Source organism: Onychomys torridus, chromosome 21 (assembly GCF_903995425.1).
Source record: "Onychomys torridus chromosome 21, mOncTor1.1, whole genome shotgun sequence".
Classification (NCBI taxonomy): domain Eukaryota; kingdom Metazoa; phylum Chordata; class Mammalia; order Rodentia; family Cricetidae; genus Onychomys; species Onychomys torridus.
This window is the reverse complement of record NC_050463.1, coordinates 18014064-18039508: the sequence shown is the minus strand read 5'-3', so window position 1 is coordinate 18039508 and position 25445 is coordinate 18014064. Positions and strand designations below refer to the sequence as shown.

The window sequence follows — 25445 nt, the reverse complement described above, 5'->3', positions numbered from 1 at the left end:
GTTTGCTTCCTCCAATGCTTGGCTTACCTGACGAGAATTCCCAATTACCCTGCTACATTACAGACATCCTAATGTACAGTCAAGGCACTAGAAGTCTTAGGAAAATCCTGTTCTGACTCGGCAGCACTCGGGTGGGGCCTGGGAGGATTTGAGCAGGGTGTCTTGCTATAATCTGGGTGCTTTATTGGAAACACAGAATCTCATTGCCCACCCCAACCCCAGTGAACCAGAGTCTGCATTTGAACAAGGCCTCCACAGGTTACACCCCATCCAAAACTAAAAGCATGAGAGACCGACCAGGGCTCCTAAACCTAAGCCCACAAAGCAGGCTGTACGGCTCTTCCTCCTCCCACACTTCCTATCCTATAGGTCTTGAAAGGACACAAGAATGTGCACTTTAAACCAACTCTATGGCAATCCTGAGCACCTTCTGGGGATCCCACAGGGCCTGGATACCAGAGTCACAATGTTGCCATGTGAGGCCCAACCCAGACCAAGCAAAACCAAATCTCTGAGGAGCATGGTATGAATTGGGTTATTTGTCATTAGTTTTCTTTTTAAAGATTTCCTGCTCAACCTTAACATTTCTAGTTCAGACCATTCAGAGTAAGAGAAAGGGGTAGTGCTATAAAGCTCACAGTATAGAAGAGCAGTCAGATAGGGCATCACTCTGAAGAACATCAGTGGCCCAGTAAATGAATGCTAGAATCTTAACTGGGTGACATCTCTACAAGTTACCAAAGAAGCAAAAGAAATGATGTTTAATCACAAAATTCACAGAAGATGGTGCTTATGAGAAGAACATTTTCTCAAGACAGTATCAAAGCAAGCACTAAAGACTATTGAATTTTGTACAAGATGATTAGGTCTCAAAGAAAAACATCTATATTAGCATTATGAAAACAAATACAATCTATGATAATAAATTTTTTCATTTTTCACTGAAAAATGAAGATTACTTTTCTGATTATATATTTTAAAAATCCTTTTAACTCTCTCATGTATGAGAAATTAAAAACAGACTGAAAGTCAAGTTGCCAAGTTAAGGCATGTTTAGCATTTGACTCAATTTTTCTACATATTTTTAATAGTATGAAACACTTAACAAATGTTCTAGAGTACAACACAGTGGAAGAGAGACCATGCACACCCTCCTGGTGTGCCTGTCCAGATCCCTGCTTCCCCCTCCACGCTTCATTCAAAGAAGCTATAGGCTTAAGCTCCTGTGCCTGTCCTTTTATTTTTATGCACAGCTAGCCAGAAATGGACAGTGCTGTTTGTTACATCTTAGATTCCTGTCATCTGTACACTGCTGTGCACTCCACTGCTGGCTCGCTCTCTCGCGCTCTCTCTCTCTCTCTCTCTCTCTCTCTTATATCCCAGTATCTCACTGGGTCATTTGACAGCATACAACACCAGTGTCCGTACACTATACTAGTTTCTCTTTCCATTTTCCAGACAAAGGACACAGGCCTGTAATAGTGTCTCAAGGAGCTCCTTGTGCCCGACCCCTTGCACCAGCACGAGGGACTTTTCTCGGCCCTGCACTTCTGGCAGCAGCACTCGGCTGCACCTCTCTACACGCCTACAAGGAGTGGACAGGACTGTCACTGTTCTCCCTGTATGTGGCCTCTCAAATTGTTTTCTGACCCAGAGAACATTTTAGATTCTGGTGTAGTTTAATCTTTCACTTTATAGTCACGTTTTAATATAATGTGACTTTTTTCAATATTCATATTAACTAGTTTTTAAACACTGAAAATATCTTAAAGTTTTATAACTCATAACGGATTTAAATGTTAATATATAAAAGTCAAAAGTAGAAACTGGCATAAGTGTGGTTTACTACCAAAGTTAATGACACGCAAAGGGCAAGCAAATACCAGATAAAGGAAATTAGATATGTTACTGTTAACTCAAAGTATTATTTGTAAGAGGTTATTCAAATACTACTAACACTTTACACCAGGGTACTTAGGTATGCATACATTGCCTGAAAAAAAAAAACTGAAGCTAATATTTCAGTGTAGGAAGCTTACTTTACCCAGGTATAAGAAAATTACTCAGGAGGTAATTTTTATGTATACGACCGCTCTATCTGCATGTTCGACTTTATGCCAGAAGAGGACATCAGCTCCCACTATAGATGGTTGTGAGCCACCATGTGGTTGCTGGGAACTAAACTCAGGACCTCTGGAAGAGCAGCCATCTTAACCACTAAGCCATCTCTCCTGCCCCAGGAGCTAATTTTTAAAACTAAAATTTTGAGTAATAATGAACAAATCATAATATATGAGCTTGGCTCACACTGTTTGTCAAGGTCATTTAGTCCTTCACATTCAGTTAAGTCACAAGTGGAGAAAGCTCTGACTAAGCTCTTTTAAATGTCTTTTGTATCTTTGTAAGCAGGTCAGCCGTGTCCTGCTTAGTCAAGGGACGAGACTGCAGGACACTACCTATGTGTCTATGTGTCTATCTTAGTTAGGTTTCTACTGCTAGGACAGAGGCCATGACCGAAAGACTGCAGGACACTACCTATGTGTCTATCTTAGTTAGGTTTCTACTGCTAGGACAGAGGCCATGACCGAAAGCAACTTGGGGATAAGAGCATTTATTTGGTTCAGAGGTACAGTCTGTTGTTAGGGGAAGCCGAGGCAGGAACCTGGAGGCAGGACCTGAAGCAGAAACCGTGGAAGAGTGCTGCTTACTGGCTTGCTCCTCATATGTATACTCAGCCTGCTCTCTTTAGAACTCAGGACCACCTGCCCGCCCAGGAGTGGCCCGCCTCAGTAAGCTGGGCCCTCCTCTATCAATTATTAATCAAGAACACTTGCCTACAGTCTTGTCCGAGTGAGGCATTTTCTCAGCTGAAGAAACTGCGATAACTCTAGATTTGCATCAAGCTGATACAAACCACTCAGCACAGTGTTTGGGAAGTGTTCTCCTTTGCTTTAGTGTCAGTGCTAATAATGATGACAGTGAAGATCTAAGCAAGTCATCCAGGTAACTCTGGGTAGACTCAGAGGAGTCTCACTCTATAGTAACACATTACTCAGCAGTTCAAATGTGTTTTAAAATAGCTAAGCAAATGACACCAAAAAGAAGAGAAGCCTTACCTCTATAGACCTAAACAAAATCACACCTAGCAGCTCTGCAGGTTACCTGGAAGTGCTGGAGTTCTTTTTCCGTGATGAGCTGCCTGTTTTGTTTGGATTCATTTGTTTGTACCCAGAATTGATCCCAGAGGGGGAGAAGAGAACATGCAAACTGCTACCTGTGAAGGTTTACCAAAAAGACGTGTGGTGCCATGGCAAGGTGCCTTTCCTTTTACAGTGACTCTTGCCCATCCTCAGGAGTGAGGCCTAAGGATGGTTTGCACAACGATTTCATCTGTAACATCACTGAATGGTCTAACAGGAGGGCAAGAAGAGGAAAGAGGGCTGTTCTGAGTCCTTGCTACTCCGCTGGTCAGACACTTGGCCAAAGCAAGTGCTAATGAGTGGGAAAGTGCAAGAACACAGTCCCAAGAAGAAATCAGAACCAGTAAGTTCAACTTATTTAAACTTAAACTCAGGGTATGACAAGGCCAAGTTAAGCCATCATTCCCCACATCCCACAGAGCCCAACCGAGGCAGCCATGCGTCATCATGCTCTCTCTCGCCTGGGAGTGTTTTCTTGGGAGCAGCACCAAGCCACTTTCCAGCAAAGTCTTTAGGGGTCAATCAAGGATATGTTGTCATTCGACCACACTGGCTGCCTTGCTCTGCAGAAATAATGACAGGCATGTGTTTTAAAATCAACCCTCCTCATTTTCTCAGACAAGAAGTGGAGTGCTGCCGTTAAAGCAAAAGCATTTCAGTCTCCATTGGAGTAACACTGTAGTTTCTGCTAGTTCGTCTAACTTCTGTGAGCACCTTTCATTTTCTCAGTCAGCAATGTTTATCTGGCTGTTCTTGTGTTTTAAATCAGGATGAAATTCCATCCAAATCACAAAGTGCACCCAACTGAAAAGGAAGTCAGGCCTACTGTAATTGTACTGAAAATACATTGCCTGAAGACTTAACATTACGTGGTCCATAGGCTAGGATATAGAAATGCACATATGTATTTTACAGTAAAATACATATTCATTACAGACAATTTGAAACGCTCTCATCATATCCAGCCTCCCAGGTATTGTCTTCTTCTTCCACAGAAGTTCACAGCTGCATTTTGAAACCCAGTATACTGCTGTATTACCAACTCTGTGTAACTTGAAAACATCACATCAAGAGTGAGTCCTCATGTTAATAAATCTTCCTTAAAAGTGTGAGTTTTGTTGTTGTAGTTGAGACCGGGCCTTGCTATGGTACTTAGAGGAGTTCTGAGCTCTTACTAATCACTCCAGTACCTGGACTAATAGGCACTTGCAAGTTTATGTGGCTCAAAAGCCTGAACTTTTAATGGTGATATGCTACGGACAGGCTCTTTAGATTCATACAATACATATAAATTTATGGCAAATAATTTCCCTAACACATCATCTGGTTTCAAGCTTTTGTGTTAACAAATGACTTGTATGTGTTCTGGGCTATAGTTTCAGCAGGCTTTTTCTATTATTATTATTATTATTATTATTATTATTATTATTATTATACTATTATTTATAATATGCTATTATTATAATTATTATATAATTATACTATTATTCGTGCTTAATATCTTTCAGAAATTCCTGAGTTCTACCTACTGATGGGACTCCTTCTTATTTTTGTGGCTACTCACAGCAATATGCATTTCCCTGGGTACAGACTCACATGCATATATCTTTCCTGCTATCTCAAGGAATGTGGGGTGTGGATACTCTGGGGTGTGGTAGTGCAGTTAAAGAACACAGTGGTTCTGTCTAGCACCTCAATCACTCTCGTTATTTGTTAAACTATGTGCACTCTGAATTAGCATGGCTACTTCTCTTAGACATCTCAAACCAATGTTCAAGGTGGAACCAATGATCTTTTTCCATAAAGGGTCTCTACCAAGGCATAAAACACCCAGCAAAACAACTCTAAACACTCCTTGGCAATTCCTCTCCCTACTGCAAGCAGTCCCTACAACACAGACTCCTTCCCATGGTCACTGCCATCCGTGCTGTCCAAGCACTCTCACGTGGCCAGTTAACAGCTACTTTAATTAGCCTCCCTGCTTTTCCTTGTCTGCTTTCATTTATTCTCACCAGACTCAACAAGTCAATGGTTAAAAATAAAAACCACGACATTACCTTGATTAAAACTCTCCTGTGACTTCTCAGGGCTGTTGGAATAAACTCACTAAAGACTACTTCTGAATTCCAGCCTGGGCTAGTCCTCTACTAATGACTAAAGGCAGCTTTAATGTCAAAGACTTGGTAGGCTCCCTGGGTTCCATAAATCTGAAAGATTTCTTTCCTATGACCTTGCGATGTTCCAAAACTTCATCTGCATATGTTACAAAACACTCTCTAGATACCAAGTATTTCTAGTGATCCCTTAATGACTATTGTCTCAAAATAAACAAGTCCAGTTAAACATCTTTTGGTAGTCAAACTTTTATCACTGTGAAAAATACCTGAGCAAAACTATATTTAAGGAAAGATTTATTTGGCTCAAGGTTTCCGAACTTTCAGTACATCATGACAGGGAGAGAATGGTGGAGTAACATGGCCCGCCTCATGGAGAAACATGCCTGTGCTGTCTGGCCTCCCCCTCCTTTCTCTGTTCATTCCGCTATACTCTAAATCTATTAGGTGGTGTCACCCACAAAAACAACACACCTTTCTCCCTTATTAGTCCTCTCTGGAAATGCATACAGACATATCCCAGTGTATAACGAATCTCAAAGACATCTCTCAACCGAATCAACAATAAAAGCACAGGAACATAGTTAGCTCTAGTGCCAGCTAGCATAAAATGCTACTACTCTCAGTGGAATCTCAGGGTATGTGACATGCCAATCCAAACCTTGCCACGGTGTGATTCTGGGGCACAGCATTTTGGCTGTGGCATATTGTTACAGAATAGGGTGGAGCTGGGTGATTTCTAGAGTTTCTCCCATTTCTGGTAGTTCATGACAGACTATAACCCTTCTGTAGAAAAGAAATATAATGTAGCACCACTCAAATCCATGAAAATTAGAGTGGGGGAAATACTTGCACATCGGCCAGGCAGGGTTTGAACTTATAAACTCAAGGACTCTTCCTGCCTCAGCCTCCTGAGTCTAGGAGTTCAAGCACATATCACACGAACAGTTTAGGAAAGAATTTCAACAAAAAGGAGAATACTTTGACATGAGTCTGCTGGCTTCCATATACGTAAGCTCTCTATACCATTCTTATGTCACCGTGGCTCCAACTGGCCAAGGTTTACAGCTGTCCTCAATCCTTCGGTGCATACATGAAACTTCAGGAATTGAAAACACAATATCTACTAAAACCACAATGATGACATTGAAGCAACAGCTAGAGGACTTTAGACTATTCTTGGTCAAACCTGAAAACTACTAACGACCAAACAGAAATGAATGTAGAAAAGGTCACAGAAAATACCAGAGACTTCTCCCGGGAGGCCAGAAACAAGCACGAGTTCATTCTGGTTTAAACAAAGAGCACACAGCCAAATGGCCCACACTCCCTCCATTTTTAGAACAGAGTTGAAAAGACCAGCTCTCCAAATCAAGTACCTAGTTGTAATGTTTTTACACCACCATGCCTGGCCTAGTGTTTTCAAAGTCTTTAAATCTGACTACAGCTAATTTTTTAAACCTTTAAATTAATTTAAAAATAATTAAGACAAGAAAAACAAGTATTCTCTCTTTTCCTGATAGCTGCAACTTTTAACTACCTTCCTATCAACTGTATAACTTTTGAAAATGAAAATCTACTTCCAAGTAATGGTTAAACACAATGCCAGGTTTAAACATGCTCTTTGTATTGGTGGATTTCAAAAATTAAATGATCCATATTGCTTTACCTGGTACATTCCAACTCCAATGTGCTTCGGCTCAATTTTCACTAGCTCAGCTAATGGATCTTGAACACGTCTTGCTATGGAAACTGAAAAAACAGAATCAGAAAACAAGTATGACTTAATGTGAAAAGCGTACTCAGATAATTACTTAGGTTAGTTCCTCATGATACAAACACTTAATCCTATCCCTCTAGTGCCCACCTCCAATTTAATTAAATTTCAAAGTTCTCTCTTTTTTCTATGCAAAAAGGAATGAATGTAATATTTCAGACCTAATTATATCACCAGGACCACAGGCATTATTTATTATTTTTGAGACAAGGTCTCCTTCTGTGACCTTGGCTAGCCTGGGACTTACTTTGTGGCCATGATAATCCTCCTGCCTCAGCCTCCTAAATACTGGGATTATGGACATGAGCCACCACACCTGGCTAAGACTCCCAGGCATTATTAAGACACACAGAAAAGACTACAGATTCAGAAAAATAAAATATTTTTCTCCTATTCTCACACAATTATCTTTTCATTCTTTAAATAAAGCATAGGTGGAGTGCTTCTTGCTTTAAAGAATTTGCTCCAAATAATCTTGCATTGTTACCAATAGACATATCTAATATTCTTATTAAGAGCACACTAGTAATAATAAATGGAAGTTAAAATGTTATAAAAAGACAATCATGTTATGCTGGCTAGTAAATACACTTGGGTGATTTAAATATGACTGCAGGGTATACAGAGTCTGTTCTGGAATCTAACTACTGGCTCTAATCCACACCATCACAATTCATGATAAAGAAACCTGGATGTATGGAAACCTATTGCTTACATATAAGAAAGGAATCTAAATGGAGTTACCAAATAATAGAGGAGACAATGTGCCAAGATATCTTTTGTCACCAAGTGTAACCTCCAGTGCCAAGAATGGGATTACATCTTGTTGAATCATTGGCCAAAGGGGCCCCATGGACACTCCAAACATCGCAGGCTATTGCCAAAGCTATTGGCTACTCTCTACAACCTCAGGCCCTATTGCTGAAAACAATATGTTAAATATGTCATCTAACATGGAGAAGTCCAGCTGGTGTCTAACTAAAAGCTTGCTCTCTACTGACTAGTGTTCATGGTATTTGAAGGCACCCTTGCATGCTACTAGAGGAGAAAGGTTATAATCAATATCTTTCAGCTTCAAACACTGCTACCTGAAACAGTGATGTGACTACAAGACGTACTGGTGTGATAGTGGCACAAGTGTTATAGGAGTAAGCAGTCACTTTATGATTCAATTGAAAGTCCGTTCCATGAGATGGAACCTGTCACTCACACCTGACACTGCTGAAGTAGCTAAGAACCTGAGACTAGGTAGGTCATGGGCCTTGGGGGAAAACCTACTACTGTTATTCTGCTAAAAGAATATGGTATTTTCTCTATGCAGTCATCTGCTAGTCGACATTGGGACTGTCTGCAGCCTTTGACTATCGTGGTGAGTTCTGGTGAGCGCTGGTGTGCAAGTACTTGCTTGAAGTCTTCTTTTCCATGCTTGAGCCCATACCTAGGAAAAGAACTGCCAAATCAAGTAGGACTTCTATGTTTAAACTGTCTCATCACTTTTTGGTTTGGGGGGCTTTTTTGTTTTGGTTTGGTTTTTTGAGACAGGGTTTCTCTGTGTGGCTTTGGAACCTTTCCTAGAACTCACTGTGTACCCCAGGCTGGCCTCGAACTCACAGAGATCTGCCTGCCTCCACTTCCTGAGTGCTGGGATTAAAGGTGTGCGCCACCACCGCCCAGCTTTCATCACTTTTTAAAACAGACTTTCAACCAACCCTCTTCCTTTAGACCTCCCCTTTACCCTCCCCAACGTACTTCCCAAGTGCTCCACAGCAATGCCTGAATCAGTAGGTGTGCCACAATCTTCTGGTTAGCTGACTGTGTGGGTTCTATTATGATATCTTAAGATTCCACTTGGTTGGAGCTGGTTGGCTCACTTATGCCTCATCTGTCAGGCTGCAGGTTTCAAAACTTGCTGCTGCTCTCTTGTCTCATTCTTTTAGCCCTTGTTTTTATTTGTTCATGTGTCTGTCTTTTTTTTTTTTTTTTTTAAGAATTTCAGAAGTAAGGAAAAAAATGAAGGCAATATTCACTCTCCTGTATTAACTCAGAAATCTACTAGTTCTATCAATTCAATGTTAACATTTCCTATGTGCAATGTATTTACTGTAGGGGACACACACATTTAATACAAGAACAACTGTTTTCAATAAGCCGATAAGGATGTCATTATGAAAGTTATTTCAGATACCTTTTAATGCTTATAAAATGTTATAATTCTGTTATACACAGCAAAATTATAGAGGATTTATATCAGTCTGTTTTCAGTTGCTATAACAAAATACCCGACATTGGGTCATTAATTTTAAAACAAGGGCCATTCAAATTCAATTCACAGTTGTAGAGTTAGAAAGCCTAATTGATTTGCCTCATCTATTTGGCTTCTGGTGAGGACTGAATGGATTATGATATGAGGAAAGAGAAAAAACATCTCATGCTGAAGGGGCAAAGAACATGATGTGGCATTTATGAATGTACTCTTACAAAAATGCACCCACTTAGAAGACTAGTGTTTGCCCATTCTGAAGGTGATAGCTTTTTGAATCAACCCAGGACTAGGCCCCAATTCTCTAAGGTTCAATCATCTACCAACATTGCCATGCCAGGCATCAAACTTCAGTCACATTCATCTGGGGAGAAATTATATCTAAAGTAAAAAAGAGGATAAAGGTAAAGTCCACACCTAGGTGCTGAGATCTGAAATGAAATAAGAAACCATCCTGGGCACAAATTACCAGGGATCAGCAAGATGTTGGACAAAAATAAGGCTCAAAAAAGAAGTTGGTCCTAAGAACCAAGACTGGAGACTCCAAGCTTCTTTGACTGTTTTCCTCATGGACAAACTTTGAGGACTTGAGTATCCTGACAATAAATTAAATCTCATCACTTTCCGCATAGATGCAGGCTGAGATAAAAGGTGTACCTGCAGTCCGTTACAACTGAAGACACAGCTAGGTATGCTCTGACACCAGAGTAATAGGAGTAGGCAGAGCACTGTCTTCTTCTAGCCCTCTCTGCAGAGGGCATTGTTGGACACTGTAATCTGGCTTCACTCTAATTCCAGCACACCTGTGCACCTGCATGGGCCAGTACTTAGCAAGAAACAGTAGTTTCTTTAGCAGGGGGAAGGCCCAAGGGACTATATCCTCCCAGAAATTGTGACAAAAGTATTCTTTCTAACACTCTGTTGGAAGATAAAGCCAACTTGGAGAGCTCTTTTACCTTTTCCTGAAATAAAGAAACTATCATTTATTCAGAAATTCTACATATAAATATTACAAGCACACTCACAAAATGTATACCCTCTTTAAGCCTTAATTTCTCCTTTTGCAAAATGGGAAGAATAATCCTGGTAAAGCACCACATTTGATGTTCCTGCACACTGAGTAAGAGAGATGAGAATCAGCAGTTTCCACACTGATGACTATTCCCAGTGCTACCATGGTCATCACTGGCACTGTTCTAAGGCAAGCAGCAAGTGAGTGCATGGGAAGAAGGCGGAGCTACTGTGATAGGGAGCCATCACAGAAGAAGCACGATTTGAGAAGATAGTTTACTCATGGAACTGTCTCATTTCAACAATTATCTAAAAGAAGCAACAGGGTCTTTCAGATTTAAAATAAGAATTTTTGTTTGTTTGTTTGTTTTTGTTTTGTTTTTCGAGACAGAGTTTCTCTGTGTAGCTTTGTGCCTTTCCTGGATCTCACTTGGTAGCCCAGGCTGACCTCGAACTCACAGAGATCCACCTGGCTCTGCCTCCCGAGTGCTGGGATTAAAGGCGTGCGCCACCACCGCCCGGCCAAAGAAATTTTTTTAAAGTTTTGGATCAAAGCAAAAATATTTCCAGGTATAGAGTTAAAAACAAACAAACAAAAAAACAAAAAAACAAACAAAAAACAACCCTAAAGCCAGTGAAAATATTTAAGGACAAAAATTAAAATATTAATTTTTAAGAAAATAGCATAGCTATCCCCCAATACATAGCAAACTACTATTCTAAAACTTTATTTATAACAATTACTTTCTCAGTCTCAAAGTATTTTAATGTCCAATTACAAAATTTTAACTATTCCACGTCCTAGACATCAAAGCAATCAAGAACAAATAAAAGAAAGGCACACTTTTTAAGGCAATGCATTACCATGACAGCCTCAATCAGAGGCCAAGAGAGAATATTCAGTTGCCAAGCATTTAGCAATAAAACAAAAGTCTATGTATGTTTATACACTGGCATTGCATTTTTAATGTTTATGCTACTTACTGCCAAGAAAATGCTATAATAATTATTTTATAATAATTCTATTTCCCTTATTATTGACTCTGACATTTAATTCTAATAAGACTTTTGTGTTAAGTGTTCATTAATTCTAGAGTACTGAGAGGTAGCTAAAAGCATAAGAGTACTCTTCCTCATGTTTTTTCATAATTCCTCGTTTAGTATAATGCATGCGAATGCACCAAGTCTTATACATGTGGCATACCTTTTACATTTTCATGGTATGTAAAATATTTAGTTGGTCACATATGCAAATCCAGACTATCATAATCCCATGCCATGTGATGGAACATGGCTACTCACCTGCACTTCTCAGGTTGGGGTCCAGTCCGGGCATCTCTTTGTTGGCTTCAGGGCTGACACTGTAGATGGAGGCCCCTGCTTCACTGACAATACTGAAAAGATAGAAAGTGGAAACATTATTTTTCAAATGTTCCATCTGGCCAGAGGCAATGTGTTCACGGTTCCAGCTGATGAACAACTGGACTGGGTTTGTACCCTAACCGCCTGTCCCCAAGTGTGAGCTCTGGACCACCACAACTGAGGAACTGCTAAAGGACTGCACTGCTCTCATTAACATGACAGCACAGTTCCGCCAGCGCCTCACCTAAGACCCACTTTCCTAACAACAGGTCCCTAAGATCTCATACCCCCCACATCTTCACCTAGGACCCAAAGAGAAAAGAATTTGTTTCTTTAGAATCTAAAGTATGTCCAAGATCATGAAATTCCTTAATTTGAGACCAAGTTTAATCTAAAAGAAAATTGTGCTTTCCCCTCCAACATAGGATCTAGATTATCCTCATCTTCTACTATGTAATGATCGAGGACAAAACGCAACATTAAATAAATGAAGCGAAGGAAACACAGGCTGGTGAAATGGGTCAGCAGATAAAAGCATGTCACCAAGCTTGACGACTAACCTGAGTTCAATGAATTCAATGGCAGAACTCACCGAGAAAGGAAGTGGAAGCAGAGAACTGGCCTCTGAAAACTGTCCTCTGTCCTTCACCAGCGAGCCAAGGCACACATGCCTGCATGTTCTCACAAAAATAATAAATACAATCTAAAAATGTAAACCCCATGGACTGAAGGATCTCAGTGTGTGTGGAACTTCAGCTTCAGTACAGCGCTTTCCTACCCAGCTTCTGAATGGCCACAGAGTGAGAAGTGGGCTTATTTGAAACTACATGTGAAATGCTTGTGTTTCTGCATACCATGCCCTAGGAACATGGGTTGGTGCTTTCACTGCTTATTTAAGGAAATCCATCATCTCCAAAAGGGTTATGAAACTCCCAGGAGAACACTATCCAGTAACCAGCTATGGAAAGCACCGTTTCAATACAACCAACACTAACCTAATGAAGTCCTTTCTAAAAAAATTTATCAATCAATGAAATGCAGCCTGTACCCATTATTAAAAGGAAATAATATTTTAAAAAATCTTTCCACAAATGTACTTTACATTATTTCCAGAAATTTCCAAAGTTATAGCTATTTAAGTGAAGGGAACTTAAATGATAAATTAAAATTTTAATTAACTGTGGCTTTCAGTAGCTGGGTGCTTGAGAATTTGCCAAGTGATTCACTGTCTCTTGGAGGTTATAATTCTCAATAAACTTAGGGGAAACTGTTGCAAAGAAAAACACTCAGATAATAAATATTCTCCCAAATTCCATACTGCCACTTCTTTTAAACAGAGGAATACAAAACAGATGTGACACATTGCACCCAAAGATTTTAGATTAACATTAATATTAAATCAATACAAAAATGTAAAAATTTCATATGCCATACTTACTGAATAGTATGGGCCCAATAAATAGTCAAATACTAATTTATGGGTCAGAATGCTAAATAATCTAGATGAACAGATAAACCTCAACACTGATTACTCCAATATAAAACATACATGGACCTAAGATGTGTATGTGTCTAAAATCAAAACAAACCAGACTGGTGACCATTTCTCCACAAGAACTTGCTAAGAACAAAACTATAACGCCCCTTCCCACTTTTTCATTCCTGTTTCGAGGTCAAGTGCAGACACTCAGTGTAATGCATGTCAGATTTATCAGGCATGTTCTGTTTAATGGAAGTCTCCCAGTCAACTTCAGGGAATTATCCCAGTGGATTGTAAAATTCAGAAATATGAAGAGAACAACATTGAACTTTGTAAAAGCATCATGTGTAAGGATGTATTGAGAATTCTATTTAAAAAGTGAATTCCTTTCCAGTATAAACCAGCCTCAGTATCACAGCAATCTGATTAGTTTATATAGCTGACCATAAAGCCAACAGGAGTAACCAAAACTTATTATTTGAAAGAATTTTAGGTAAGAAAGTTGCAAATGAGCTAATACTTTAAGAATCTCACAGTATTAGGAAGGTCCTTCGAAGTATACAGCTAAGACAAACACATAAATGGAGATATTTGACATCTTGAGCTTGTAATATACAAAGGCATATTTTGAAACCAACATGGAGTTCCATTTCCCTCAATCCGCATGCTAGTATGCTGGTTCTCTAAAATTAAATAGGTAATTTAAAAAATATTTTTACCTAAACACTATTTTGGGATCTTCTGTGTCTTTTTATATTTAAAAAAAAAAAAAAAAAGTCAAGCCGCACCTTTATAACCTAAAATGTCAAACACTTACAATATAAAAACAATTACATTCAATTCACTAAAAAAAATTCTCCCCAAACTCTCTAAGTAAAAATACTGTATTTTTTAATTCCTCAAGTAAAAGTCAATGATATTGTTTATATAAGATACACCATAAATCAACAGCTGATTCTTTTCTTAAAGAGATACTTCAATTTCAGAATTGAAAAATCTCTCAGCTCTGACACAGCAGACTGTATGTTGAGAAAGTCTTGTGAACACTTGTCCTAGTGACTCAGATTGTGAAGAAAGTGTGGTGCCTTGTGCTTTCTTCTTTGAAGTGAGATCTGCTTCATAAGAAAAGGTTGGTTGTTAGTTTTTCCTGAAGTTACTAACAGTTTTCATATTCATTTGAAAGGCTACACCAAGCTTCAGCGTGAATCTCTTCCCCATTTTCCAAATGTGAAAATAGCTTTGCTGTTTCCTCTGATTTTCAAATAAATTACTTGCTTCCTTACATTAGTGGAAGAATTTAATTCAAAAGTAATTTACTTAAATAAAAATGTAGTTACTGAGATTTTTTAAAAAGAAGTCATCCAGGGCATGATTCCTCTAACAATACAGACCATGTCTCTTTAGTGCTTCTAAGACTGTGGCTCCTTTTTGTCTACTTAAAATATACATATCACACCTCTGCTACGCTGAAAAGCTTCAATTGCACTCAAGTCTTCAAAACACTTTTTCTAAATGCAGTTCTTCCAAAACTGGAAACATTCATAGAGAAACTGAATGAGCACATGAATCTCAGTCCTCGGAAGCACTAGGTCTCTGATTCTGTGCCTTCTCTGGGGACCTTTTCCTGCTGTTTGTCTGTCTGGTCCAACTCCACTGTGTTAGCTTTTATTATCTTAACTATATTCTATTTTATTTATTTTATTACTATCCCTTAAAAAAAAAAACAAAAAAAAACACTAACAACATAGTGATCCCTTGCTCTGGCCATGAGGTAGTCTATTATGAAGTAGGAATGGATAGTGGTTATATTTTAAGGGCAGGTAATAAACCCCAAACTCAAGCTCCACAAACAGGCTCTAGAATTTAATGCTTAAGACATACAGCCAAGCTCCTTTACTTAGAGGGGCTTACCATTTCAGAGAGTTACTTAGCTGGGCATGGTAGTATACACCTGTAACTTCACCACAGGGGAGGCTAAGGCAGGAAGATCACAAGTCAGTCTAGGCTGTGTGGGGAGACCCCATCTCAAAACCCAAACAACAACAACAACAACAAAAACAGAGGCAATCTGCTCATGATCAGGAAGATGGTGGGGAAAAACTCAAACATTGGTAAGGACAATTAACTATAAAGCTTGGTGATAAAATAAAAACGAGCAAAAGTTACAACAACTATCCCTTCTTCTTCTTGATTTAGCAATTATATTTTTAGAATTCATACAAAATAAACTAAGAAACACAAAAAATTAATAGCACTGTTCACAGTCCAGAAGTGACCAAAAATAAATGAAAATCAAAATATCTATAATTTAAAGGGTTCAATGAATAGAAAATTACATTGTCAATCAAAATTATTATCTAAAAGATTTTGACTTCAGTAAAATATTCATGATAATTAAATGAAAAACTGACAATAAAACTATACGGCCATAGGGTTGGGGATTTAGCTCAGTAGTAGAGCACTTGCTTGGCAAGCGCAAGGCCCTGAGTTCGATCCTCAGCTCCAAAAAAACAACAACAACAACAAAAAAAAAACCAAAAAAAACCTATACGGCCATAAAAAGTTGAGCTTTAAAGAGATGTATAAACAAAAAGAAAAAAGTCATGTACCATGTGAATAGTATCTAAACAGAAATTATTCCTTTTATTTTCTGCAATAGCCAAGTAATATTTATTTGTAATTTTTAAAAAGCTTAAATTTTAAGTATAATTGCTAACTGATAAGGAATGGCTAATATTTTGAAATGTAACCAAATTTTAAAATATTCTATTTCAACTTAAATCTGGATAGACATATTTTGTTGGTAATGACCTCTGAACATAAGCTTTGGATGATCATAAACATAGTATTTTAATGGCTGCATAAAATGAGGGTCACTGAGCAGAAAACTCATGGTGTCAGTTTGACACACAGGCCAAATGGGAAGCAAATGCAGCAAGCCAACTTTTACAGGAAGGACAAGTTCCCATCCTTTGTCATCACCGAGGCTCAACCCACTCGCTGATTACAGTATTAAACATGGGATCCATTCAGAAGCATCCCAGGAAGGACAGTGTACGAAGAAAGCACTAAGGGTAGAACAAGAAAGAACAGACACCTCATCTCCACATTTCACCAGCACAGCTGCTTTTGTCTTTAGGTGTGTAACACTAGCACCATCTGGTGGTAGGCAAGCCAGGAGCAACTCTTCAAATACCACCGGAGAAAAGTCTTAGCAGTATTTCCAACAATGATCCTTTTCCTGAGAGCAACATTAGCAATGGTCAGTTACCATGCAGGCCCCACAGTGAGTCTGGGTGAATTTAGAGAATACCACTCATTAGACCTCCATGTACTCCCGAAGATGGAAATCCTATCAACTGCCTACACAGCAATTTCAATAGAACCGAGTTCCCCTGACTAATTGTCCTGCAGTGTCTCACAGCACAGGGAATGAAAAGAACACTTTCTAGGCAAAAAGAAGCCTAAGAAGGGCAGCTCAACATTAACACGGACCAAACAGAACTTGAATTTGTAGTTTGAAGTGCCTCATAGCACCAGCCATCAATCTTCTCATGCTATTCACAAACAAAATAGCCCCAAAATAACTTAAATAAATTAAAAAAGCTGGGCACTGTGCTCAAGCCTGTCATCCCAACACTTGAGAGGTGGATACAAGAGACACAGGAGTTGAAGGTTGGCCTTGTCAGCATGGTGAACTGGAGCCCTGTCTATGCCACATGAGACTGTCTCTGTAGGGCTTGGAGACATGGTTCAGCGGGTAGAACATCAGACAGCTCACAATGCTCTCTAACTCTAGCTCCAGGGGATTTGATGTCCTCTTCTGGCTTCACAGGCACCTCTGCATGGTATAGACACTACACCAACACACATGAATAAAAATAAAATCTATTCTTTAAAAGAATCAAACAAACCAACAAAAGCCCTGCGTTCAAGCAAAGAATCTCCTGTACAGCCTCACAGGCTTCTTTCTGTTCACACACTGAACTACAGCGACGTCTCACAATGCACTGAGCATCACACTTACATCTACTGCTGTTCGTGGGTCGAAGACTGATACCACAAGGGACAGACCTTCAAGTGCCATTCTAGGGAAGCAAACTGTCAAATTGAAAGACTAAGGAGGTGGAGAGCTGGTCCCTATTGCTAAGTTGAGAGCCTCCTCTGAGGTACCAGCAGTTGCAGATGGAGAGCAGAAACACAAAGTGCTTCTGTTTCTCCTGCATACCTTCCACAGTAAGTATAGCAATTCTTTCTCCCACACCTTCATCATCTTTCCTTTCAAAAAATATTTCACCCCAACCCCCACCTATGTATGAGCTAGCATGAAATTGTCATAAAAAAGTACATGACACCACTAAGCAAGCCACAAGGCCAGCCACAGGTAAGCACAGGTCCTGCCTGCTGAATGTGGTACAGGAAAAGCAGCTTAGCTCAGTTATCTGTGGAGAAACTACAGCAGAACGACACAGCTCCAGGGTCATCACAGACACCATACAAAAATCAGAGGGCAGGAAGCTCTGAAGGCTTGAGGATGCTCTAACTATCAGTCAAATGTTCTTGAGCAATACTTTGTGACCTGAAAACATGCATCCTACATGCAAGTCCTCACCACACCCAAAAGTATGATGACACTCCTGATTTATAGTTAACTCTAAAACGATAAATTCATATGTACTCAGTTTATACCTGCTCATAATAAAAGATCAGCTGCATTTTCTTATTCTGATTAGATTTTAATTTAGAGATGAATCTGGATATTCATTGAGAATGGCAATCAAATGTTTCTAACTGAGGGTAAATCTGCTTCATTCACTCTATTTTTCAATCTTAAATATATATGTCTTGGTTAATTTGTTTGTTGCTGTGATAAAAACACCCTGTCAAAAGCAGCTAAAAAGCTTTTCTGGTTCTCAGTTTGGGGTACAAGCCCCTCACGAAGGTGTAAGTCCTGGCAGCAGGAACTGGAAGCCGCCTGAGCCGTCTGTTGCACTCTACCAGCAGTCTGGAGGCAGAGAAGGATGGGTATACGTGCCCAGCCGGCTTCTATGTAGTCCAGGACCCAAGCGCAGGGTAGGCTACCCACTGTAAAGTGTGGTGCAAGCCCAGAGGCTACCCTTGGTAAAATAACCCCTCACAGGCATGGCGGAGCAGTTAACGGTCTGGCTAGAACAGTAAAGCAAACCCTAAGCAAACGACTGGGAGAGACCCACAGTCAGCTGGAGCGAGAGGAGACACAGGCAGTCTCAGCACTGGGGAGGCTGGGTGGGCAATCAAGAGTGAGGAGGAGGCAGCCTGGGCTGCGGCCGAGACATGTCTGAACAATAAAGCACACAGAGCAGAGGGCACTGTAAAAGAGAGATAGAAAGTGAGAGAGAAAGGCAGAGCCAGCAGTAATAACCCAGACCTTCCACTTGTAGTTAATCAAGTTTCAGAGGCAACAATGGTTTGTACCACACCCTTTAACACTTTCCTAACCGAACTGTTCACAACCAGGATTCCACAGACAAATGACCTGAATTTACTATTTCCATGCTCTGGCTCCCACACCTCCTTTGCTCCTCTCTTTTCAAGCTGTTTTATCCCATACTACACTTCTACTTCCCCACAAAAGGAACCTAAGCCTCCTTTCAGAGAGGTCACACATCAACTTTCCCAAGCCCCGCGAGAGCAGAATTCTAAGTACAAATTCTACCTTCTGCCACAGCAGTCTCCTCCATCAGAATTCCTGCTGGCTACCCAGCCAGTGCTGAAAAGAATCCTCAAAGCACAGCCATGTATGAGATCTCTCCAAGCTCAAACCTCTCTGTAAGTGTGGATTTTGAAATGCCGCTGCAGAGTGAAGGAGGAGAGGATGACAGTTCCGTCCAGGCAGCTGCTCCACTTACTCTTTATCAATATCCAGATCTTCACTTTGCCAGCATCACTGCACACTTCTAGCTCTGCTACACTGCACTGTGTAAATATTTAGGAGAAGTAATTCCTTTCAAGGATCTAAACTTCCACTGTTGTTATGGCAAATGAACCTGTTTATGCTATGTTCACTAACTCAGGCAAGCCTAAAGCACAGAAATTGACTAACATATGGTACACAAACACTACAGCCATAAAGCTTCTTGGGGGAACATATCAAGAACATGAAAGAAGTTTATTTTTACTCACATTGCCCTGTAATTTCCTTTAAGACTACTAGAACAGCCCTTAATATAAACCTTTTGTAGTTATAGGAACAGGGTAGACGGAATGCACACAAACTAGACAATACCCTACCCACATCTCCAGTCAACTTCTCTAGATTCTAGAGTAGCAATCTCAAACTGCTGCCGGCATCAGAACCAGCTGGAAGTCTTGCTTCAACGCAGGTGGCTGGACCCTACCCTCAGAGTTTCTGCTCCACAGAAACTGAGAATTTGTACTGCTAACAAGTTCATTGGCAATGCTGGTGCTACTGGTCCTGGGTACGCAGTTTTGGTTTTATTAAGCATAGTAGTTTTCTAATGCTGTGATAAAACACCTCAACCAAGGCAACTTATACAAGAAAAGGCTTCCTTGGGCGTATGGTTTCAAGGTGAAGGTTCATTACAGCCAAATGAAGGCTCAGCAGGAGAAGCAGGAAACTGAGGGCTCACATCTTAAACCACAAGCAGAAAGCAGTGTGCATTGGAAATGGGACATGGGCTTTAAACCTCAAAGCCCACCTTTATTGATACACTTCCTTCAGTAAGGTCATGCTTCCTAAGCCCCCCAAAACAGCACCATCAATTGAGGAGCAAGTGTTCAAATGCCAGCGAGTATGGGGGACATTTATTAATTAAGCCATCGCATTGAAGTCTGATTTCCATTTCATAAAACGCACAGGAGAATGCATCTATCTCAGACAGGTCCTCAGTAATTATGTGTGTGGTTCACACTCATTTGGCAGCCCCAGGTACCCACCAATATAACCTCTCTACATGCTTCCTTTTTGTACACTTCATATTGATGGAAGCATACAATGCTCGGTCTTCTGTGTCTAGCTTCTTCAATCTTCATGTTCTAATGCCTTCTCTTATTGCTGAATAATATTTCATTGTTAGCAATACACATTCAGAGTATCCTCTCAACTTTTTACTTTTTTTAAAATTTTTTATTGAAAGACTGAAGTCATGGGAGCGTCTTTCCCAAGTTACTCTGAGTTAGACTATGATTAAGTTAGACTTGAGATTCAAGGTAAATGTAACTTAGGAAATAGTTTATTCAATTGCATATAGCCAACTATAATTCATTCCTAAGTTTGCAAGGTAAGAATAAACTATTACTACTACTGATAATGATAATAATAATAAAAACAACAACAATAATAGCAGCAATAGTTCTCTAAACTTCCACGTTTACTCCAGAGTTCAATTCCTTTCTTCAACCAGTTAAACATCAGTAACCTTGAGGAACACACGAAATTATCACTCTTCCTGCCTTAACTTACAAACTCCTCTGTGGTCCTAAAACGCTGAAGGACAGAAGGAGAACAAGGGGAGAGAGAGGACCAGCAAGGACCTGTGGATGTGATGGTGATCTGACCACAGCGGTAACCAGCTTCCAAAGCTGCAGCTTCCCACTCAGGCTTTTGATAACCACGAGGAGTGAGGAAAGGAACTCCTGTCTGATCTCTTACCATTTATCTAATGAAATCCAGAAATGACTATTAAAGCATTTCCTTGTCCAAACAGCATTTTACTGTCATACCAGAGGTCTAAGGGAGAATAAGAACATAAACACACTGATATCTTGGACAAATTCTGTGTAAGCTCTCCCAAAATAAGAGAACAGCACCCCTCAGCAATTCATGCACGGACAAATGCCCTCAGCCTCCTTCAGGGAGGGGAGGATGATCAGTTCTGTCTTCATCTTATCTGAAAATCCTGACATTTTCCAGCAAGTACAGGTTCCAAATGGCAGGTGTCAAAACGCCTTAGCATCAGACATGGAGCTGGAAGGCAGGAGAAGCAGCAGCATGTGGTCATGGCAGAGCCACAGAAGCTGGCCAGAAAGCACATTCTGGAAAGAGCAAAGCTCAGACAACGTTCCATCAGCCCAGGGCCAGATGTCACTCTCAGAACAGGGCTGTGCTGCCAAGGCTTAGCTGTCCAGAGAAACATTCAACTCAAGGCTCTTATAAAAAGGGGGAAAACACTGAATGCAAAGGTATATATATGCACGCATATTCTGTCTGTATAACAATTTGTCCCAACTAGATCCTTCTTAGGCAGAGGAAAATGGTTGGAGAACTCTTTGTTTAGTCTACAAGTGGGTATTACTTTCTCAAGGTCATCTTCTGTTATTCTAAAGTAAATAATACAAATCTTTTACACTTACATAATACAGTTTGTGTCACTTGACAACAGGGACATGTGAGAAGTGTGTCAGTGAGCAACTGTCATTTCCTGAAGATAACAGATCGTGTCTACACCAACTATAATGGCTTTGGCATCACTGGACAATAGGACTCAATAGCACCAAAAGGACCTAAGCACACGACTACGGACATATTCATGGCCATAGAGCAAGTATGCAGCATAGACAACTTTACTTTGAAACAGAACACCAACAAAAAGGAATAAAACCTGTATCATCTGAAACCTAGTGGTAAAACCAAGGTTCAGGAAAAAAAAACAAAACAAAAAAACCCACTCTCTGGATTAGCACTCTTCCCCTCAAGTCCACCCTCCCGGCCATCTTTCTCCAGAATCTCCCCAAACAAGTCTGGCAAGACCTCCACTGTGCTTCCCCTCTGAGCTGGACCTCAGAAACTGTAATGGTGGTGGAAGGGTTACAAAAGCTCAAGACCCTGGGAACAGACACAAGGTTTGCTCAGGGGGCGAATTCACCATCAACGCATCAGGTCAAGTCCACCAAACCGAACACACGTGAATACACTCAGCTCAGCAGTACATGGTTAATGATACAACCCACGCATGGAAAAAGTAACTTCAGTATAATTTAGGATTTTGTACCCAATTAGAATCTAAGACCAGTGTCCCAAACCCACATGACACGCAGCAACGCCTCACAAGACAAAGCACAAACAAGAGGCGGGGTCTCTTTGGCCTGAGGTCAGTGATGCTTTACCATACAGCAGGTTCAGTGAAAGGGCATCAGGATTCAGATGTCTTCTAATGTGTTCTTGAACTGCTTCTTTCTTCCCCTTGACACAGCTTTCACTCCATGACTGCATCACTGACCTTCATGCATTTGCCGTACATTTGGACCCATTTCCCCATAGGCACACTCAGTCCAGCTTCCAGAATTTCATCTTGGGGTCTAATCAGCTGGCAAACACGGTTCTTCAACAGCGGGCAGTTACACAAGTATCTCTTGTCATCATACTTTCAGATCTTTTTCTGAGGCTAGTTCAGATCGATGGCATGGGAGCTGGAGAGAAGGCTAGGTAGGTAAGAGCACTTGCTGTGCAAACAAAGACTCTAGTTCAAATCTCCAGCACCCACGTTAAAATGCCTCACATGGCCGCATGTGCCTGCACGGGCAGCACTGAGCAGGGTAAAGGGAAGGTTGCTGGGGAAGGGGGCTAGGAGCTCCAAATCCAGAGAGACCTTGCTGCAAGGGGAGAAGGTAGACAGTGACAAAGGAGAACATTCTTCCTCTTCCTCTGGTTTCCACGCAGGCATGCAAAGGCACACACCCCTGCATATGCATGTACACTACATGCATACACACACAAGCACAAGCTTACTCACACACAAATAAAATAAAATACATACCATGAAACAGATAAAAACACCAACTATCATAGAACTGCATTCATATAAAGATTAAAGATACTCTCACATATATAGAGAGAGAGTTCAAAAATCAAATTATTAAATAAAATTAAACATAAATAAACAAAATAAAGATGATTTTTCTGAATTAATTTAATTTCATGTTCACCATGTACTTTGCAGGTTTATATTTCCAAGTCTGCTGTCTTTTTTTTCCTATACCCTTTGCTGATTCCAGACTTCCCAGAACTGCTTGTTTTTCTGTTTTACACATTAAAATGGAAGGTTCTTCTTTTCTTGCTTTCTCATGAACCTGGATAAGAACCAGTTTGTGCTCATTACTGGAAGATGAATGTGGGTGGAAAGCTGGGGGATGCTGCTTGAGGTATGGCCACTTTCAAGCCATGCCAATGACACACAGGAGGACAACTGTGTCCTAGAGTCACACTGATGCCCATGCCAATGAGACAGAGGAGGACAAAGATGAGCCAGACTCAAGCCCAGTGCTGAGACATGGTCACAGTAACAATCATCAGTTCTCCAGTTTCCTTAGAAGAGCAGACAAAGTAGGGCACTTAAATACTGTGAGGCTAATGACACTCACAGCCATCTCCTTGATGAAACCAAAGTACAAAATGCTATGTTTAAAGTCACAGACATTCTCTGAAACAAAAACACATCCACTGACATTCCATTTTCCTTTCAAGCTACCAGCATTTTCTAATGTCTTCTTAGATTTTCCTGGCAATCTTAAAACTTTATTTTCTTGGACTTAATTTTTGGCAAATAAAATATTATCTCAATAATTCTCAGTGCTAAGATAAAAATCACAAAGTGGCAAAAAAAAAAAAAAAAGGGTAGGGGGCTCTGACCAATGAAGAGGTAAACATACTTTGCTGTGTAAGCTTATGTTTACCTGTCCCTTCTGAGTTTCCTACTCCAAGTAGTTAAAATATGGCCAATAGATTGTCACAGAACTTTTATTCATATATATAGCATTACTAGCAGAGAAAGGTATATATTCTGGAAATTAAGAAAAGGTTTTAAAATACTAGAAATTTCCAAAGAGAAGAGAGGAAAAGTTACAGCTGTCACTAACATGTACTTAATACAATGTGTAGAAATCTGCAATATAACCTGACCCTCAAGAATTTAAACTCAGACTTCTTGAGGCCCCAGAGCCGGAGAGCCCACCAACAGCAACCATGGACAATGGCTGGAAGAACCTGTACAGTTATTTTTATTTCCCCTAAATCTGACTAAAGTATGACTCTTCATTGCAAAGTAAATTTTTAACAACTTGATGTTGTCTCAAAAACATAACATTTTATAACTAGGGGCTTCCATTAATGTTTTTGTGCTAATTTCAAGTTTTCTAACTCAAACTTTTAGAAATTTAAGTAACATAACCTTTTAAAATAATATTAAAACACTTATAGTCATATTCCAACACATCTCATTTGCAAATTAAAAACAAAGCAATTAGAATATAAACATCCATAAGACACTATGCTAACTCTTTTTTCTTATAGAATAGTGGCATTTTTATGAACAATTTTAATGAATGGAATGCTAAATGTAATTGAAAAGTGACTCTATGTGGTGGTTTGAATAGAAATGGCCCCCATGGATTCATGTGTGTGAATTCTTGACTCATAGGGAGTGACACTATTAGGAGGTGTGGCTTTGTTGGAGTAGGTGTGGCTTTGCTGGAGGAAGTGTGTCACTGTGGAGGTGGGCTTTGAGGTCTTATGAGCTCGAGTCTGGCCAATATGACACAGTTCCTTCCTGCTACCTGAGGATCAAGAGGTAGAACTCTCAGCTCTTCTCCAGAACCATGTCTGCCCTCACGATGCCATGTCTTGCCATGAAAATAATGGACTGAACCTCTGAACTGTAAGCCAACCCATACTAAATGTTTTCCGTTATAAGAGTTGCAGTGGTCATGGTGTCTCTTCACAGCAATAGGAACCCTAACTAAGACAGTTATAAAAATAAAATTTATTTATACCCCAAGCCTTCATAGGAAAAAAAGGCAATTAATAGTCGTATGCCTGCCACAATGGTCACCGAAGATGTTAGCCCTCCCCCACTTACATGGGTGAGAAAAAGAATAAGAGAAGGAAAGCAGATAGGAGACATGGAAGGGAGGGAGGAAATGAGAACCCATTAAAAAAATTTCAACCTAGAGTGATGGCTCAGTGGTTAAGAGCACTGGCTGCTCTTCCAGAGGACCTGCGTTCAATTCCCAGCACCCACATGGCAGCTCACCCTCTGTAACTTCAGTTCAGGGGCTTGAGACCCTCTTCTGGCCTCTGTGGGGACTGCATGCATGTGGTGCACAGACAGGCATGCAAGCAAAACCTCCGTACACATAAACTAAAAATAAATATTCTTAAAAAATTAACCATGATATATTCAAATACCAACTAGCAACGTTTTCTAATGGGAAACAGCATGGTATAGAATTTCTATGCTGTAGATAC

The 25445-nt window shown here is 40.1% G+C and overlaps 1 protein-coding gene across 1 annotated transcript in view; it reads right to left on the bottom strand.

The window, feature by feature from the left end:
- Window positions 1-25445, bottom strand: part of Srbd1 (S1 RNA binding domain 1) — a 175764-nt gene that overhangs the window by 69562 nt on the left and 80757 nt on the right. The window contains exons 15-16 of the mRNA XM_036170842.1: window positions 11665-11756; window positions 6984-7066 (exon numbers count right to left, since the gene is read on the bottom strand). Coding sequence (XP_036026735.1) covers window positions 6984-7066; window positions 11665-11756 — 175 coding nt within the window. The remainder of the gene's footprint in view (window positions 1-6983; window positions 7067-11664; window positions 11757-25445) is intronic.